This window comes from Lemur catta, chromosome 6 (assembly GCF_020740605.2).
Source record: "Lemur catta isolate mLemCat1 chromosome 6, mLemCat1.pri, whole genome shotgun sequence".
Taxonomy (NCBI): Eukaryota; Metazoa; Chordata; class Mammalia; order Primates; family Lemuridae; genus Lemur; species Lemur catta.
The window spans coordinates 90,609,776-90,629,975 of NC_059133.1; the positions used below are offsets into that span (position 1 = coordinate 90,609,776).

The 20,200-nt window shown below is 38.2% G+C and overlaps 1 protein-coding gene and 1 pseudogene across 4 annotated transcripts in view; one reads left to right on the forward strand and one right to left on the reverse strand.

Annotated features, from left to right (window-relative positions):
• CLEC12A (C-type lectin domain family 12 member A) overlaps positions 1–20,200 on the reverse strand; it is a 64,147-nt gene that overhangs the window by 18,712 nt on the left and 25,235 nt on the right. For 3 of the 4 annotated variants that reach the window (XM_045554353.1, XM_045554356.1, XM_045554357.1), the window contains exon 1: positions 2,304–2,602. In XM_045554353.1, coding sequence (XP_045410309.1) covers positions 2,304–2,394 — 91 coding nt within the window. In that variant the 5' untranslated portion in view covers positions 2,395–2,602. Of the gene's footprint in view, positions 1–2,303; positions 2,603–20,200 lie in introns of those variants that run through there. The other variant, XM_045554354.1, reaches the window with a different exon arrangement.
• LOC123640247 lies at positions 15,048–16,282 on the forward strand (annotated as a pseudogene).

Below are 20,200 nucleotides of genomic sequence, written 5' to 3' on the forward strand. Positions count from 1 at the left end.
AAATGCTCAACATCCCTAATCATCAGGGAAATGCAAATCAAAACCACAATGAGATACCACTTAACTCCGGTGAGAATGGCCTTTATCAAAAAATCCCAAAACAACACGTGTTGGCGTGGATGCGGAGAGACAGGAACACTCATACACTGCTGGTGGGAATGCAAACTAGTGCAACCCCTATGGAAAGCAATATGGAGATACCTTAAACAGATTCAAGTAGACCTACCATTTGATCCAGCAATTCCATTATTGGGCATATACCCAGAAGAACAAAAGTCATTTTTTAACAAAGACACCTGTACCCGAATGTTTATAGCAGCACAATTCACAATCGCAAAGATGTGGAAACAACCCAAGTGCCCATTGATCCACGAATGGATTAGTAAACTGTGGTATATGTATACCATGGAGTACTACTCAGCTATAAGAAATAACGATGATACGACATCTCTTTGGTTCTCCTGGAGAGAGCTGGAACCCATTATACTAAGTGAAGTATCCAAAGAATGGAAAAACAAGCATCACATGTACTCACCAGAAAACTGGTTTCCCTGATCATCACCTAAATGTACATCAGGGAAGGATACCAATTGGATATCAGACTGGGATGGGGGGGGTGGGGGGAGGGGATGGGTGTATGCCTACATGACGAGTGCATTGCGCACCCTCTGGGGAATGGTCATGCCTGAGGGTGCAGACCCGGGGAGGTGGGGGGGGAGGGGATCGAGGTATGAATACATGGCGAGTGCCAGGCGCACTGTCTGGAGAGTGGGAGCGGACGCGCTTGGGACTCTGACTCGGGGGGATGGGCGGGACAGGGACAATGTATATGATCTGAACTTATGTACCCCCATGATGAGCTGAAATAAAAAAAAATATATTTAAAAAAAAAAAAAAAAAAAAAAAAAGAAATGGATTCAAGATTTCCATGGAGTCACAGAATTTCTGTGTTGGGAATTTAATATAAGGTGGATTGGTAGGAAAGGAGGTGGGAAGGGGTGTGATAGGGTACATAAAGGACAGTTGTTGGTAATATCAGGTTCATGATATGCCTACCCTCTTTCACAATATAAAAGTAGAAAAACAAATGAGGAAATGAAGACAGAAAATATTGTAAAATCCTTAGATCTTTCTTCTTTCAAAAAAAAGGAAAAGCCCACAGAACTAACCTGATCTGCTATCCTTTATTAAGATTTACTATGCTAATGATAAATAGATCCAAGATCTAACAATGAAATTTCTGTTCATAGCAAACCCAGAATTGTAAAGATATTACATTCTGTGTGTTTGGGGGGATCTTAAATAATACATGACAATTTCTCAGTCACTCTCCTCTTTTAATTTCACTGTTTCTACCACACTTCTGTGTTCTCCCAACCACTGTCTATTTTTAACTCAAACAGACTTATTTCAAGAATAGATACACTAGGCTAGATTGCACTCCATAAGGCCAGGAGCCAGAAGATAGGAACTACATATAATAAAAGAAATATGGAATTATGAATAAGATGAAGATTAGAGTTTTATTGAAGTAAGAAATGAAAGTCAATATAGATGGTCCAGATTTATATCGTGATTTAAACTTGAACTGAAAAATACAAAGCTTCAGGGTACAGTGTGGTTTTGAATATTATGCCTTCCAATATTTCTTTACTTCTTTTCTTTTTTTATTTTTTAATGACTCATTTCATTTAACTTACTATCTTTTATTTTTTAGTAAGTTGGGAAAAGACCCCTAAGAGATATAGGAGAAATTTTAGGATAATATGTGTCTAATTTGGTAGATAGTCAAATGAAGTCTTTGAAAAGTCCCTCTGGCTGTCTTTTTCTCTCTTTTACACACACACACACACACACACACACACACACACACACACAAAGCATTTTCTTATAAAAAAGAAAAACACACAAAATTATGACTTTCCTGGACAACATGTGTTCTTTGTTCCATGGCTTCATCTCATGGGAGTAAAAAAAAAAAAAAAAACTTTACAAAACCCAGTCATTTGAAAAATCCTGTCCCAGTTATCTTTTTTATTTCCCTCCTTTCCCACCTGTCCCAGTTATCTTGAGCATAATATCAAAAAATAAAAAATTTGTAAAAGATTGAGAGTGTTCAAAGCACTAAAAAGTGTTTTTACAAAACCCTTTATAATCATTTTGTTTGGATACCTTTGGTTAAATATGGAAAGATTAATTAAAAATTCAAATTGGATAATACCAATATCACTCACTAATACCTAAGGTACAGGGATATACCACTTAACACCACCTTATAACACATCCATAGCTCAAAATCTTACCTTTGTTCCCAAATTTGTCAACTTCCTGGAGATTTTCTGTCTTACTGGAGTCCTGGAATTTCAGATCTGCATAAGTAACTTCTTCAGACATTGATGGATATGCAAAGAAAGCGTGACCAAGTGTGAAAAAAACAAAAAGGTAAGGGTGAGAAAACAGAGTTGAATGTTCAACAGGATCTATGATTTTAAACTTCTGTTTATAAACAAAGCTTAAATTTACAAGCTTAAACTTCTGTTTATAAACCTACTGTAACCATCACCCAAGTCTGCAAACCAGCTGCAACCCATCTGTGGCCTCAGACAAGAACTATCACAAAAGGGAACAACTTTCTTCCTCATATTTCTTCCTTTTCCTGATATCTATATGCCTACAGGCAGTAATTTTTGAAATTGTATGTGGACAATAATATTAGTGTCATGCAAGGGTGCACAAATAAGTAGCATCACGTGATGCAGATATAGCATAGAATTTATTGGAGAAAAACTTTCAGACAGAGAAATCACAGAGAGGGAGCAGCTGTCAAACACTCACTAATCCACAGCAGTATCTTGGCTTAGATGTTCCGTATGTATCATGGTGAAGATACAGAGAGAAGGGTCACCTAGCCAGGAGAGAGCACTTCCAAAGAGAGTGAGAGAGTAAGCACCATCCCTTCACACTGTTACATGGGTATAGGTTTGCCTAAAAGGAGCAAGGGGACACCTAGTTTCTCCAAGTAACAAGATACACACTGAGGAATCTAGGGCCCAGGAATGATGCCCAGGAATATGTATAGTGATGGCCAAAGTCTGTATATTGAGGGTTCTGGGAACAGCCAGGAGAACTAAGATCAGCTTTGATATCTCTTTAGAGACTCACTCCACCCATTTGAACCAGTTCTTAGCTGAGCTACCAAAAGGGGAAGAGAAATGAGTCTCCAGGGTCATCCAGATTAGGGTCTTATCATTGTGATTCAAAATTCTTAGTAGTCTTGATTTCATTTTTTGATCAACTATGCAAGTGGAGGTGAGGGGTGGGGAAAGACTGTTTTTAAGTTTTCCCCCAATTTTCATTAGTAAATCTTACTTTAAAATTCTTATTGAGATTGCCACATGTAAATAATAGAAAATGGATAGGCATTATCATTTTTTACCATAGAAGAGAATATATATTTTTTAATTAATAAAAAATGAAATGCTTTATTATGTTAGGAGACATAGTAAAAATAAAAGGCTCCCTTTGTAAGAGCTACTAAAAATAGGTGAAATAAATAAACAGAAATAAAAAAATCACAGATACAAATTAACTAGAAATGTGCACAAACAAAATGAAAAACTTTAAAACTATTAAAAAAAACTAAAATAGAAAGACATACTTTGGATTAGAAATATCAATATTGTTAAATGCAATATTATATCAATATTACAAAAAATAAGATGAATTACAAATTTATCAAAAAATTTAATGTCAATTTAACTAAAACACTAATAGAGGTTTTTCTTGATACTTAAAAAGGCTATTGAAGTTCATAAGACTATGTAGCCATGAAAATGTTAGCAGCACAATTTAAAGGAAAATATATTCCAAACATATGACTATTTCATCCTAAGTACTAATGCTGGTTTCACCTTTACCACCCTTTAAGCCAGATCCTACTATTATCACCCTTACTTTACAGATGGGGAAGTGAGCTGCAAATTGGTTAAGTTTTTATTCAACATCACACACTTTGTAAGTGATAGAGTTGAGACTCAACCGGAGAATCCTGGCTGCCTTGTTCAAATACATATTCACATACTATCACCCTTCTTCTGGTGAAAAAGACTAACCTTCCACCCCTTCTAGGTGGATCAAATATTTGTATATAAAGAATAAAAACATTGACATTTTAGAAGAAAACACACATCTGTAGATTTATTTATCATCATCTTTGAGTAGGGAAAACCTTTCTAAACAAGAAAGAAAAAGCCATTAAAAAGATTGGCACAACTGACAATACAAATATTAAATTTGTTTATGTGGAAAAATAAAATAAAAATACTGAAAAAATTGCGAATATATAAATATATGTTAAATATATCATAAAGGGCTAATTTTATAAATTTACGAATAGGTTATACAAATCAATAAGAAAAAGATGATTATTAATAAGAAAATTGGCATCAGTCATTAATAAGCTAATTATTTTCCTTTATTGGCAGGAATTAGTTTTTAATAATTTAAAATTTTATTTTTGATGGGATAACAAAATAAGATGATAGAGGCTTTTACTTTTTATTTTGTATCTTATAGTGCTCTTATATATATGGTTCATTCCTACCTTCCTTTCTTCCTTCTTTCTCTCTCTCTCTCTACCTACTCAATCTCCATATTCTAAGAGAAAGAAATAAGCCTTTAACAATATATAAAAGGTAACAGAAATATAAATAATCTAGCTTAATGCACCAGTTTCCAGCATAGAATCTAACTAAACATACATTGAAAAAATAAAACATGAATGAATTAAAATCTCTCTCTGTTTGGGGGAAGAGTGGGAGCCGACTGCCACACAGGCACAGCCGGTTCTGTGTTGTTTCACATGGAAAGTTGTCATCTCTATGGAAAGAAGAGTATGCAATGAATTGGCAGGCACAGCAAATGAAAAATTAAAGAATCTTGTTTACAATGTGTTCTTACTTGACGAAAATATTTGAATAACCAAAACTCCACACAGGGTATTTGGTTTAATGCTAGCTAAAATGGTTATTTCCACATGAATAAGATGAGATCTGGGATTATTTACTGGTAGTGTCCTTCATAGCCTGTATCAGTCTTGATTCTAGTCAAATACTAAGAGACGATCTTCAGACATAACTACAAATGCCTTCCAATATTAGACATAAATGATAAATTGGTTATATTTTTGTGGGTTGGTACAATGGAAACAAGGGAAAAAAATAGAAGTGAAGTGGTGACAAAATGGTGACAAAAATTCTAAGGCATGTACCTCACAGTCATAATTTAAGAATTAAGAGACCACAGTGACAGTGATATGCTCAGGGACAAAAAGAAACTCACTGTTAGGGTCCAAAATGAAAAACAGGATATACATTAAAAGAAGAGTTTGAAGAGAATAAAAAAAGGGACAATTTTCAAGATGTGGATAAGATCAAAGGAAACCAATGGGGAATAGTGAACTCTCCCAGGGCTATCTACTGTGGGAGTCATTATTACTACCTTCAGGCCTGAGAGGACAAGGCTGGTGGCAGTTAACTGAGGCAGCGAAAGTTATTGCTGGAAAAGGCTGCCTCCCTGGAGGTATGTTCTTTGGGAAAACAACTGTGTAGCCACATCCTAGATCTGTAGGGAAGGATTCTCCCAACATTGGCTCTTTGTCTATTCTTTCTATTAGCGCAAGTGTACCTACAACTTCAGGACAATAGTGTCCAGGCATACTGTACATAGATGTCCGCTTTCTAAGGCACTGCAAGGGGATTAGAATGGTAGAGAGTAGATCTGGAAGAAGAAACAGAATATCCAACATTGCTGATCTCTTTTACCCTCAGCATTCATTCTTCTTGTTCCAGAGGAAAAGGCAAGCACTTTCTTTACTATCATATGACCCTCGTGTCCATTCTCATAGGACCTGAGTTTTCAGTAGTCCTGTTTACGTAGAGCTACCATAGCTTTCTATTGTCCATTCTCCTGATAAAAAGAGCAGAAAGATATATCTCAGTTAATCCTTGGGTTCCACATATAATTCTGCTTGCCTGATTGTGTAGCCACAACCCAAGATGACTTAATGTTGGATTCCTTCATATTGAACCATATTAATGGTTGTTCTAGGGGCACGAGCAGCACACAATTGCCAGTAGTGACCTGCCTCAATTTCAAATTGAATAGAAACATGACTATGTTCTTTGGTTGGAAACATTACAACCTTTGGCACTGGGACCTCCAAACACATCAAAACTTAGTTTAGCAAACAAGAAGCACAAATTTATTATGTGGGTTCTCACATATACATAGAACAGCTACTCCTACTTTCATATGTCAATTTCCAGACAACGTCAATAGCTGACACTATTTTGACAAGTGTTTTAAAGCCTATACAACATGTTATAAGAAAGCACTCCAATCTTCTGAAGCACTATGTTCCAGATTATACCACAATTAAGTCTTTTAAAAAGTGCTCGACTCATTCCTCTGCTCTAACAAACTAGGGCATGTTGTAAGGGATGTCATCGAGATTAATGACTTGCTTTGTAAGCCCATGATTAGGAAATTACTAGATCTCATTGAACTAGTCCAATCTGAATTCTTCTCTTTCATTTAACAATATAGGTCTCATCAAGTTCAAAAGAGACCATCTTTTCATATCCATTGAATATTTCTTACATCTTAACTTCCTCGACTTCTTAGAACCTTGTGATGCCCATAGCTACTCCTTCTTTCTTAAACACTTTCATCTCTTGAATTCCATCTTGCCTTCTTAGTCCTTAGTTAAATTATTCTTAATTTCAATTATTATTTATTTCAGTTCTAGAATTTCCATTTATTCTTGAATTATTTTTATATTATTGAAATGTATTATACTTTTCTCTATTTATTTGAACACACTATTCATTTTTATTTTAAATTCACTGTCTCTACCATCAATATCTGAGGTATCTGAAGCATATGTAGGTCAATTTCTCTTAGTTTGCTTGTCAATGGTGTTCTCCTATTTAGTCATTTTTTTAAGGATGCCTCATATTTTGTTAAATGTCAGGCATTGTGTATGAAAAACAGTTCAGATTCTTTTTATTTGGGGGGTATGTGTGATAACAGTATATTCATATAATTTATGAAGATCAAATCAGTGTACGTAGGCTGTCTATCATCTTAAACATTTGTCTTTTATTTATCTTAGAAATATTCAAATTATTCTCTTCTAGCTATTGACATATACAATTGATTATTTGCATCCATTAATCAGCTTCTCTTCACCCCACCCCCCTTCCTCCTATACTTCCCATCTTTGGTAACCACCAATCTACTCTCTATCTTCATGAGATCCATTTTTTTAGCTCTCACATAGGAGTGAGAACATGTGATATTTATCTTTATGCGCTTGGCTTATTTCACTTAACATAATGACCTCCAGTTCCAAACATGTTGCTGCAAATAACAGGATTTAATTCTTTTTTATGCATGAATAATATTCCATTATGCATATATACTACATTTTCTTTATCCATCCATCCATTGATGGGCACTTAGGTTGATTCCATGTTTTGGATATTATGAACAGTGCTGCACTAAATATGGGAGTGTAGATATCTTTTTGATATATTAATTTCCTTTCTTTTGGATACATAACCAATAGTGAAATTGCTGGGTCATATGGTAGTTTTATTTTCATTTTGAAAAGGCTCCATACTGTTTTTCATAGTGTCTGTATTAATTTATATTTCCAACAACAATTTATGAGGCTTCCCTTTCCTCATGTCCTCTTCTGTATCTGTTAATGCCTATCTTTTTGATAAAACCCATTTTAACTAGGATGAGATGATATCCCATTTGATTTTGATTTGCATTTCTCTGTTAATTAGGGATGTTGAACATTTTTTCATATACCGTTTGGCCATTTTTATGTCTTCTTTTGAGAAATATCTATTCAGATCTTTTGCCCATCTTTTAATTGGATTATTATTATTATTTGCTTTTGAGTTGAGTTCCTTGTATATTTTGGTTATTAACCCCTTGTCAGATGGGTAGTTTGCAAATATTTCCTCACGTTCTGTGGGTGGTCTCTTCACTTTGTCTTTTGTTTCCTTTGCTGCACAGAAGCTTTCTAGCTTGAAGTATCCCATTTGCCTGTTTTTGCCTTGGTTGCCTGTGCTTTTGAGGTCTCACGCAGAAAATCTTTGCCCAGATCCATGTCTTGGAATTCTTCACTGTTTTGTTCTAGAGTTTCATAGTTTCAGACCTTAGATTTAAGTATTTAATCTACTTTGATTTGATTTTTGTATATGGTGAGAGATAAGAGTCAAGTGTCCTTCTTCTGCGTATGGATATCCAGTTTTCCCGATACCATATATTGAAGAGATTGTCCTTTCCTCATTGTATGTTCTTGGTATCTTTTTCAAAGATGAGTTGAATGTAAATGTGTGGATTTATACCTGAGTTCTCTATTCTGTTCCATTGTCTATGTATCTGGTTTTTTTTTTTTTCTGTTGTTGTTTTTTTGAAGTACCATGCTGATTTGGTTACTACAGCTTTGTAGTTAATTTTTGAAGTCAGGTAGTGTAATGCCTCCAGCTTTGTTCTTTTTGCTCAAGATTTCTTTGGTTATTTTGGTGGTTCCCTGTAAATTTTAAAATTTTTTTTTCTATTTCTGTGAAGAATGTCATTGATATTTTAATAGGGATTGCATCAAATCTGTAAGTTGTTTTGGGTAGTATTGCCATTTTAACAATACTAGTTCTTCTATTCCATGAGTATGGAATATCTATCCATTTTTTGTGTCCTTTTTAATTTTATAGTTTTCCCTATGCAGATATTTCACTGCTTTGGTTACATTGATTCCCACATATTTTATATTCTTTGTAGCTGTTATAAATAGGATTGGTTTCTTGATTTCTTTTTCAGATTGTTCAGTGTTGGCATATATAACTGCTACTGATTTTTTTATGTTGATTTTGTATCCTTCACCTTTACTGAATTCATTTATCAGTTCTAAAAGTTTTCTTTTGTGGTCTTTAGATTTTCCTAAGTATAACATCATGTTATCTGTAAACAAGGATAATTTGACTTCTTTCATTTCAATTTGGGTGCCCTTTCTTTCTTTGCCTAATTGCTCTGGCCAGGACTTCCAGTATTGTGTTGAATAAAAGTGGTGAAAGTGGGCATCTTTGTCTTGTTCCAGATCTTAGAAGAAAGGCCTTCAATTATTATCATTCAGTATGATGCTAGCTATAGGTTTGTTATATATGGCCTTTATTATGTTGAGGTATGTTCATTCTATACTCAGTTTGTTGAGGATTTTTATCATAAAAAATGTTGAATTTTATTGTATGCTTTTTCTGCATCCATTGAGATGATTATATGGTTTTTGTTCTTGTTTCTGATAATGTGATATATCATGTTTGTTTGTTTGCATATGTTGAATCATCCTTGTATCCCTGGGATGAATCCCACCTGATCATGGAGAATGATATTTTTAATGTGTTGCCAAATTCAGCTTGCTAGTGTTTTGTTGGGGATTTTTGCCTCTATGTTCATCAGTGATATTGGCCTGTAGTTTTGTTTTTTGTTTTGTTCTTGTCTGGAATTGGTATCAAAGTGATGTTGGCTTCATAGAATGACTTTGGAAATATTCTTTCCTTTTCCATTTGTTTGAAGAGTTTGAGTAAAATTGGTATTAGTTCTCTTTCCCAGACAAAAAAAGCTGAGAGAATTTACTACCACCAGACCCATATTATAAGAAATGCTAAAGGGAATTCTTCAATCTTAAAAAAAGAAAGGAACAATAATGTACAAAAAAAAATTAATGGTATTACTACATCCACTGGTAAAAATCAAGTACACAGACAAAAGACAAACCCAGAATACTCTAATATTGTAATTGTGAAGGCCAATCATTCAAAACTCTAGCATACACCTCAAAAGACAAATTTATCAAAAACAATAATAGTTTAAGCAACCAGTTAAGAGGTAGTATAAAAATATTTAAAACAAGGCCGGGTGAAGTGGCGCATGCCTGCAATCCTAGCACTCTTGGAGGCCAAGGCGGGAGGATTGCTTGAGGTCAGGAGTTCTAGACCAGCCTGAGCAAGTGTGAGACCTTGTCTCTACTAAAAGTAGAAAAAATTAGCCAGGCATGGTGGCATGTGCCTATAGTCCCAGCTACTATAGGCTGAGATCGCATGAGCCCAGGAATTTGAGGTTTCTGTGAGCTAGGCCACAGCACTCTAGCCTGGGCAACAGAGTGAGACTCTGTCTCAAAAAAAAAAAAGAAAAAAATTTAAACTGAGACATCTGGAAGTCAAAATATGGGGGAGATGGAAATAAAAACTAATTTTTTAATTTTTTCTGTTTCTTTTCTTTGTGATCTAAAATAAGTTGTCATCCCTTTAAAATAACTTGCTATATTTTATAAGCTGCTTGATAACCACATGCAAAAATCTATAATACATTCACTAGAAATAAAAAGCAATAAATAAGACATACTACCAGAGAAAATCATTTAACCACAAAGGAATATTGTAAAAAAGGAAGAGAGTAGTCTCAAAAATAACCAGATAAAAAGCAACAAATTGGCAGTAGTAAGTCCTTGATCATGAGTAATAACACAATATAAATGCCCTCAATTCTCCAACTAAAAGGCATAACATGACTGAATGAATAAAGGAACAAGATACTGTATACTGCCTGCAAGAAACTCACTTCACCTTTAAAGACACACAAAGACTGAAAGTGAAAGGGTGGAAAAACAGATTCTGAATGATATCTTTTTTTCTACAAAAAAAAATTTTTTTTTTTCCTAGCAGGCAGGTAGAATATAAGCAGTAAACCTTGATCAACTGAAGAACTGAAGCCCCTCAAGTTTTGTTTTCTCAGCTGTTTTACAAATTTTATAATTATCTTTTTGTAGGAGGTTTCATCTGATACAAGCTACAGTTCTATGGCCAGCACTGGAAATCTTCCTCTTGCTCTTTGTGTAAAATTTACACTCTTTCTCTGTAAATATATGTACACATATATACATGTATATATATTAACTGCCTCAAATACTTTACTGAAGCCAGTTACTTTGGAGACATAAGGAACCCAATGTGAAACAAGTCAATATTGAACAAGTTAATTCTTGCCTCTCATTCTAGTCTTGACTTCAAAGGGTAGCAGATAGTTATTTCACTTCATAAGCAAACACTTGAACTCTTTAGAGCTATACTTGGGGTCACTGTAGCAGACACTGGCAGGGAAGACTCAGTTCCACTGGGCATGTTGAAAGCTGAAGAGCATGTCACTTCCACTTTTACAACAACAAAATGAAGCTGGATAATCTGCAAATTCATCACTTTTCTTAAATGTTTTTGTAGGTCTTCCGACAGCTGAGGTTATAGAGCAATTAATTAAGCTGAAATCCAAGGAAAGACAGGCACTTCCAAGGAGAGACAGGACATGAAATCTTGCATATCTGGAGTAAGACTTAAACCACATAAGCTGCTATAAAGGACTCAGCTAAATTGCTTTTATTAATTTGCTAAAGGTAGAGTGTAAGTTTGCATGAGCACATAGAACCCCTGTAAGCTGCAGGCACAGAGATAAATCGCAGTTGCAGGCACTTTACAGACTTCACCAGATGCTGAAAGATTGAGAGCACGTTAAGGACTTCTAGAGAATTTCCCTTACACACAGGCATCCGGGAGACGAACAGCAGCCACGTACAGAGACACAAAGCACCACCTGAAAATGTCTCCCCTATTGAAAATAAAAAATAAAAAAGCCTTAAGGCACTGGAAACAGAGCAACAAACTCTCCCTCTCAGGAGGCAGATGAAGATCTGTTGCAACTGGGGAAATGAAACAGAAAAATCTCTATAGTCCTAGAAGGCGAACGGGAAAACATCCTAAGCAGTATTTACAATGGCTTCCAGAAAAGTCTCCTGCTAAATTAAGTTCTAGTTATTAACAGTGGTAACTTGCTTGATAATATACCTTGTCTCAATTCTCCACTTTTCTTCAGCGTTTCTTTCACTTTCCAAATAAACTGCTTGCATTAGATTCCTCAGGTGCTGCTTTCCTGAATCTAATCTGCCTTTCCCCAATCCTTTCTCTAGGTCCCTTCCACCCTTGAAGTCAAGGGGCAGCAATCTGTCTACCAATTTGTATTCTTTCTTTCCTTTTCAATGTTTAATTGACAAAGGTTAAATATATTCAAGGTATATAGCGCAGTGTTTTGATATACATGTATCTTTTTCTTGTTGCATATTTCTTCTCTTATTGCATATTTCTTGCATGTACTCAGTGCCTAGGCTGTATCGCTACCTAAAGCTTCACAGGGAGGTGTAAGTAGAGAAAATACCAAATTTAAAAGATAAGAAAAATTCTTGTGACCTAAGTAGGGTTGTCAGATAAAGTAGAAGACATCCAGTGAAATTTGAATTTTTGATGCAAATTATTTATTTTTAATGTAAGTTTTCTTCATTCATTGTTTGTATTTGTCATCTTTGCAATATTTGTTGTTGATTGCAATATTTGTTGTTGATCTGAAATTCAAATTTAACAGGAAGTCCTGTATTTTAATTTGCTAAATATGGCCACTCTATCCATAAGCTCATTACAGTGGGTTAACTAGAAAAATGAAGACACATTTTGCACAGGCAGCAAAAAATTTTTTTAATGAGAAGGGAGATTTATTCTCACTCCCCACCCTAACATACACTCTCCCCACCCCTCCACACACATTATCAACCTATCCACTACCCAACCCCATGTTTTTTCATAGTATTCATCAAGTATTTAGGTGCCCAACTAATATTTCCCAGACGACTGAAAAGTATCAGGATATTGACTGTGTTTCTTTTATGGAGTGGCTGCCTGCTACTCTAGGTCCCAGCCCGCATGAGTCACAGGAAGCTTACTGAATGAAGCAAGAGACTAGCTATTAAGACTTCTGCAAAGAAAGTTTGCTAGTAAAAGAAACTACTTAGCAGAAAGTTCTAAATCCAGAATGCCACATCCAAAAAACTGAAGCATATGCACTTATACACCAGAATGCTTGGTCCAGTAGTGATCATCTCTGCCTTTCCTTATTTCTCAAGGCAAGTGGAGATTTGGTGGGGAACAAACACCCAATAATCCCTGTGCAGCCGTCCCTGGAGGTGAGGCCAGTCAAGGGAATGGTGCCAAGGAACCAGGGCAGCTCGAAACCTCCTTCAGATCATCATCCACCGGCGACTGCCAGCTCTGCTAGAGCATTGTGCTCCGTACTTTTGCTTTCCACACTCAGGTTGGATTCCAAATTACAGGTTTTTGTTTTCTACTTTTGTCTAAAATATTTAAATACTCATTCTGAAGTAACTCCTCTCAAAATCTAATGTGAGAGGCTGGGCGTGGTGGCTCATGCCTATAATCCTAGCACTCTCGGAGACTGAGGTGGGAGGACTGCTTGAGCTCAGGAGTTCAAGACCAGCCTGAGCAAGAGTGAGACCCTGGCTCTACTGTAGAGTAGGACTAAAACAATATTTTAGTTTGTTTGATGGTGACTTGTTTTTTGCTCTTAGCTAACAGCCAAATTCCGCTTCTGTACACAAAGCTTGCTTATTGCTTGGTTATGATAAAGAGCTAAAACCATGCCCGAATGCAGTTAAAAAAAAAAAAAAAAAAAAAAAACACACTGCAGGTGGCTTCCTGATAGGGAGGCCGGCTGTGCAGGGCGAGTGTCCTTGGGGAGAGAATCTCCTGGGAGGGAATCTCTTGGGAAAGAGTCTCTTATCGGAAATAACTAGCAACAGACTCCAGCAAAAAAAAAAGAGTATAAAAGCTTTGTTTTTACCCCAGGGCGGGGTCCTGGTTCATAAAGAGACCACTGCGTTGGTGCTCTGGGACTTGGACCCTAGCTCGAGCTAGTAAATAAAACTCCTTTGCCTTTGCAGCCTCAGTGACTCTGTCTTTCTGTTCCCGGGGCTGAGGAAAACCGGCTCTAACACTACAAAACATGGAAAGATCAGCCAGGCGTGGTGGTGCACACCTGTAAAATCCCAGCTGCTTGGGAGGCTGAGGCAGGAGGATGGCTTGAGCCCAGGAGTTTGAGGTTGCAGTGAGCTATGATGACACCACTGCACTCTAGCCCAGGGTAACAGAACAAAAGTCTGTCTCAGAAAAAAAAAAAATCTAATGCTGTAAAAACTGTGGGGGCTGGGCCTAGAAGAAAGGATGGGTGCATGGAAAGAATATGAGCAGAATGAATGAAGCGACAGGTGAAAACGCCTACCCAAAGCTGCTTGTTTGCTGTGTGCAGATAGCTGACCGTGTATGGATTTGTTGTTAAAGAAGTTAGCAAAGGCCCAGACCTTTGTCCTCCAGCTGTCTTTGTTCTAAGAATTATTAGCTGATATCTACACATCTTGTTCCTTATCTGCAAAGAGCTATGCTTGCTTGAGTTTCCACATTCTTGTGTACTCTCTGACCTTCTGCACGTATCTTTGGTAGTAAACATGGGAAAGAACTTAGCTGAGGAGGCCATTTTCTCCTTCAGATTTTGGTCTCTCCCTTTCTCTCCAAACACTATGTGTTTCGAGTAATTATTCCTTCGCTACCAGCTGCTACAAAAACCTGAGCAAAATGGGAAAAATTAAGGCAGATGCCATAACTCAAAGGTTTAAAAGAAGTGGTGTATTCTGAGAAATCAGAGGAAATATTTCCTTATGAAACAGTTAATGAGATAAATAGGGAAAAACTCCAACACAATTATGAGGTTCCAGAAAACACTGTATTTATTGGGTATCGGACAGAGGTGGGAAGTGGGGGGAGGGGATGGGTGTATACCTACCTGATGAGTGCATTGCGCACCGTCTGGGGAATGGTCATGCTTGAATGTTCTGTATTAGGGGGACGGGGCTGGGGGGAGGGGATGGGGTATAGCTACATGGTGAGTGCCAGGCGCACTGTCTGGGGAATGGACACGCTTGAAGCTCTAACTCGGGGGGATGGGCGGGACATGGGCAATATATATAACCCGAACTTTTGTACCCCCATAATAAGCTGAAATAAATAAATAAATAGATAAAAAAGTAAATGGGAGTTCGATCGGTAGCGGGAGCGGAGAGCGGACCCCAGAGAGCCCTGTGCAGCCCCACCGCCGCCGCCGGCCTAGTTACCATCACACATCGGGAGGAGCCGCAGCTGCCACAGCCGCCCGGGTCACCACCGCAACCCTGGGCAGCGGCCCCGGTCACCACCGCAACCCTGAGACCAGCAGCCGTCCCGCCGCCCCCGCCCTCCCCCCCGCCGGGCACCACGGGCAGCGGCGGCGCAGGGAGCGGTGGCCCCGGGGGCCTCACATCGGCGGCGCCTGCCGACGGGGACAAAAAGGTCATCGCAACGAAGGTTTTGGGAACAGTAAAATGGTCCAACCTAAGAAACGGATATGGTTTCATCAACAATAATGACACCAAAGAAGATGTCTCTGTACACCAGACTGCCCTAAAGAAGAATAACCCCAGGAAGTGCCTTCGCAGTGTAGACGGAGTGGCTGTGGAGTTTGATGTGGTTGAAGGGGAACAGGGTGCGGAGGCAGCAAATGTCACAGGCCCTGGCGGAGTTCCAGGTCAAGGCAGTAAATAGGCAGCAGACCGTAACCATTATAGACGCTACCCACGTCGCACCTCGCAGGGGTCCTCCCCGCAATTACCCGCAGAGTGACCAGAATAGTGCGAGTGGGGACAGAGCGAGGGATCGGAGCCTGCTCCCGAGGGCCAGGCCCAGCGACGCCGCCCACCGCGGGGGAAGGTCCCACCTTACTGCGTGCGGAGACCCTGTGGGCGGCGACCCCAGTATCCACCCTCCCGTGCAGGGAGAAGTGACGGAGGGGGCTGACAACCAGGGTGCAGGAGGACAGGGCAAACCAGTAAGACAGATATCGGGGTTATAGCCCACGATTCCGCAGGGGCCCTCCTGCCAAAGGCAGCCCAGAGCGGGCGGCAGTGAGGAGGACAAAGAGAATCAAGGACATGAGACCCAAGGTCAGCAGCCGCCTCAGTGTCGGTACCCCGCAACTTCAATTACCACGCAGACGCCCAGAAAACCCAAAACCACAAAGAGACAAAAGCAGCCGATCCACCAGCTGAGAATTTGTCTGCTCCCAAGGCTGAGCAGGACGGGGCTGAGTAAACGCCGGCTCACCATCTCCACCATCATCCGGTTTAGTCATCCAACAAGAAGAAATGAATATGAAATTCCAGCAATAAGAAATGAACGAGATTGGAGCTGAAGACCTTAAGTGCTTACTTTTTGCCCGTTGACCCGATAACTGTCAGATTATCAGATAACAAGATAACCAGATTATCTATGCAGCGTGGGGTTTTTATTATTTTTACCTAAAGATGTCTTTTTTGGTAAGAACAAACGTGCTTTTTAAAAAAGCCTGGTTTTTCTCAATACGCCTTTAAAGGTTTTTAAATTGTTTCATATCTGGTCAAGTTGAGATTTTTAAGAACTTCATTTTTAATTTGTAATAAAAGTTTACAACTGCAAGCACCTGTTAATAAAGGTCTTATATAATTTTTAAAAAAGTAAATGGCATGGATGAAATATCTAAGATTCTGCCTCTTTTTCCCCCGCTGAACAGGAAATGACATCGTCATGATTACAGTCAAACCGCTAACCCACAACCCTCAGTCACATGCGTGAAGAAGGGCAGGGTACACAGAAAGCAGAGGACAGAAACAGGTGAATCTGGTGTTTTGAAAGCACTGCAGCTCTGCGTGTACACACCGAAATTAACTGTATTCTCTCCCTCCATTAAACTCACGCTAAGGCTTAGATTTCCCCACACCTAAATAGTTTGGGGTCAACCTCAAGGCTTCCACAGGCCCTGTCAGCCACAAGAACAGTCTCATGTCAGAAATGATTATGCTCAGCCCAGCACAAAATCAAAACTCCAAACTATGATATGCACGTTGTTTGCCTCCTCTTTCCTCCCTAGCAGCATCAAACCCTCTACCCATCAGTCTGCTTCTGACTTCTCGCGGCGAGAGGGAAGCAGCACAGATGTGTGCTGTTGGTGGCTCTTCCTCTTATCAAGTACTTTTGTGAGTTTTTCAGAAATCACCTTCTAACTGAAACTTACTTCCGGTCAGACACTCCTATTGAGCTTATTTCCCCTCAACATTTAGGGTTCTGTAGACTCTCACTATTAGGAGTTTATTGCCTGGCCGTGCCCTTGGGTGCTTCTCTTTAAAAAAAAAAAAAAAAATCCATCTTAACCATCTTTACAGCCCAGTAATGCTAAGTATGTTCACATTGTTGTGCCACCATCTCCAGACCTCTTTTTATCTTGAAAAACTGAAACTCTGTAGCCATTAAAAAACAACACTCCATTTCCCCCTTTCTCCATCTCCTAGCAACCACCATTCTATTTTCTGTTTCTGTAATTTTGACTACTCTATGTACCTCAGTCATACAGTATTTTTCCTTTTGTGACTGGCTGATTTCACTTAGTATAATGTCCTCAAGTTTCATCCATGTTGTAGCATATGTCAGAATTTCCTCCCTTTTGGGGGCTAATATTCCATTGCATGTATATATCACATTCTGTTTGTTTACTCACCCACTGAGGGACACTTGGGTTGCTTCAACCTGTGGGCTTATGATTAATGCTCTATGTGTGTACAAACATCTCTTGGAGACCCTGCTTTTAATTATTTTGGTTACATACCCAGAAGTGAAATTGCTGGATCACATTATAATTCAGGGTTTAATTTTTGAGGGACTGTCATATTGTTTTCTTCAGTGGCTGCACTATTTTACATTCTCACCAAAATTCAACAGGGTTCCAATTTATCCACGTCCATAAAATTTATTATTTTCTGTTTTTTTTTGAAAGGAGCCATCCTAATGGGTGTGAGATGGTTTCTCAGTGTGGTTTTGATTTGAGTTTCCCAAATTGTAAATGATGTTGAACATCTTTCCATATGTCTTGGCCATTTGTATATGTTTTGTTGAGAAATGCCTATTCAAGTCCTTTGCCCAGTTTTTAAATTATTTATTTATTCATAGGATTTCAAATTTCTTTTTTATTTCAAAATATTAAGGGGTTACAAGTGTTTTTATTACACTGATATTTTATATAATGCTTTTGGTGTGCCTATCACCAGAATAGTGTTCACTGTACCCAATAGGTAAGTTTTTATCCCACATCCACCCTCCTGCCTTGCCCCCTTTTTCATTTCTCATGTCTTCCATATCACTTTCACCCCATGTGTACCCACCTATTAGCTCCCACTTGTTAGTGAGAATATGTGGTGTTTGGATTTCCATTCCTGAGATACTTCATTTAGGATAATGGTCTCCAGTTCCATCCACATTGCTGTGAATGACATTATTTCATTCCTTTTTATGGCTGAGTAGTACTCCATGGTGTGTGTGTGTGTGTGTGTGTGTGTGTGTGTGTGTGTGTGTGTACACTACAGTTTCTTTATCCACTCGTGAATTGAAGGGCACTTAAGTTGATTCCACATTTTTGCAATAGTGAATTGTGCTGTGATAAACATTCGGGTGAAGGTGTCTTTGTCAGTTTTTAATCAGATTGTTCCTTCATTTGTTTGTTTTCTGTTACTCTGTGGGAGTTTTTTATATATTCTAGATTTTAAGGTCTTATCAGATATATGATTTGCAAATTTTTCTCCCAGTATATAGGATGCCATTTCACTCTATGTATTATGCCCTTTGATGTACATAAGTTTTTAATTTTGAAGTAGTCCAATTTACCCATTTTTACTTTTGTAAAAGTACAGGCAACATGTGCTTTTGGTGTCATATCCAAGAAATCATTGCCAAATCCAGTTTCACAAAGGTTTCCTCTTAAAAGTTATATAGTTTTAGCTCTTACATTTAGGTCTTTGATCCATGTTGAGTTAATGCTTTTTGTGGTGTAAGGTAAGGGTCCAACTTAATTCTTTTGCATATGGATATCCAGTTTCCCCAGAACCATTTACTGAAAACCATTTACTGTTCTTTCCCTATTGAATGGTCTTGGCACCCTTGTCAAAAATCATTTGACCATATATGTGAGGGTTTATTTCTGGGCTCTCTATCCTATTGCAGTGGTCTACATGTCTGTTTTTATTCCAGTACCACACTATTTTGATTACTATAACTTTGTAATAAGTTCTCAAGTTGGGGAGTATGAGACTTCTAACTTTGAGCTTCTTTTTCTACATTGTTTTGGCCATTTGGAGTCTCTTAAAATATCATATGAATTTTAACATAGGTTTTTATAGCTCTGGAAAAAAAAACACCATTGAGATTTTGATTAGGATTACATTAAGTCTGTATTGGATACATTTTATAATCACCCCAAGCCAGGTGCCCAAGGTAGGGTGCATATTTGGTTCTCCTCGGTGATTAGTGGGAGTAGATGAACCCCTTTACAGTTTTCTCTTTGCTCTAACAACTTCAAGCTACTCTATAAATAGTTTTCAGACTTCCCTAGTTAGAGTCTGACAATGGTCACTACTCCATTCTAACTCCAGGGGACACATTTGTATCCATGGAGTGGTCCCTGGGAGGCTCCTCTCACCTCTTTGTGGATAAGTAAGAAGGACTTTTCCTCCCTCACTGTGGACCATTGTGATGATGCACAGCATAATAACAACCCTTTCCAAATAAGTTTCTGTCTTCTATTTTTGCACTTAAATTTCTTTGTTCTCATAAGGAGAATTATGGCTTAATGTAGGTCAACTTGATTTTATACTCTCTTCAATGTGTCCTTCTTAGCAATAGAGCACCTGGCTTTAGGATACAAGGGTACTTAGAACTTCTGAATTGTCTTCACCTTTGAGACCTCAGCAGAAACTAAGCAGAGGTGGTTTCTCTGTATAAGACTTTGTAAGAAGGTGATAAAGTGTGTGTGAGAGTGGTATTGGCACCACTTCCTTTATTTGTGCCCTGTAGTAAACAACCTCCCCCTCCCTTTCCACAGACATTTTTCAAAAGCTTTTGACAATAAGACTGTATAAGATACTATCAGTTAGGTATCCACATCAATACTCCTCTTCTGTATTTCAGGTAGAGTCCCATTTTGGAGGTGGGGATGGGTGTGTGTGAAATAATAAAAAATATATAATATATATACAAAGGTGATTTCCCCTGGTTTCTGGTGTGGAGATTCTAAGATTGTTGTAATTTCCTGAGCAATAGGGGTGCCAGGAGCATCTTTTAGTATGTGG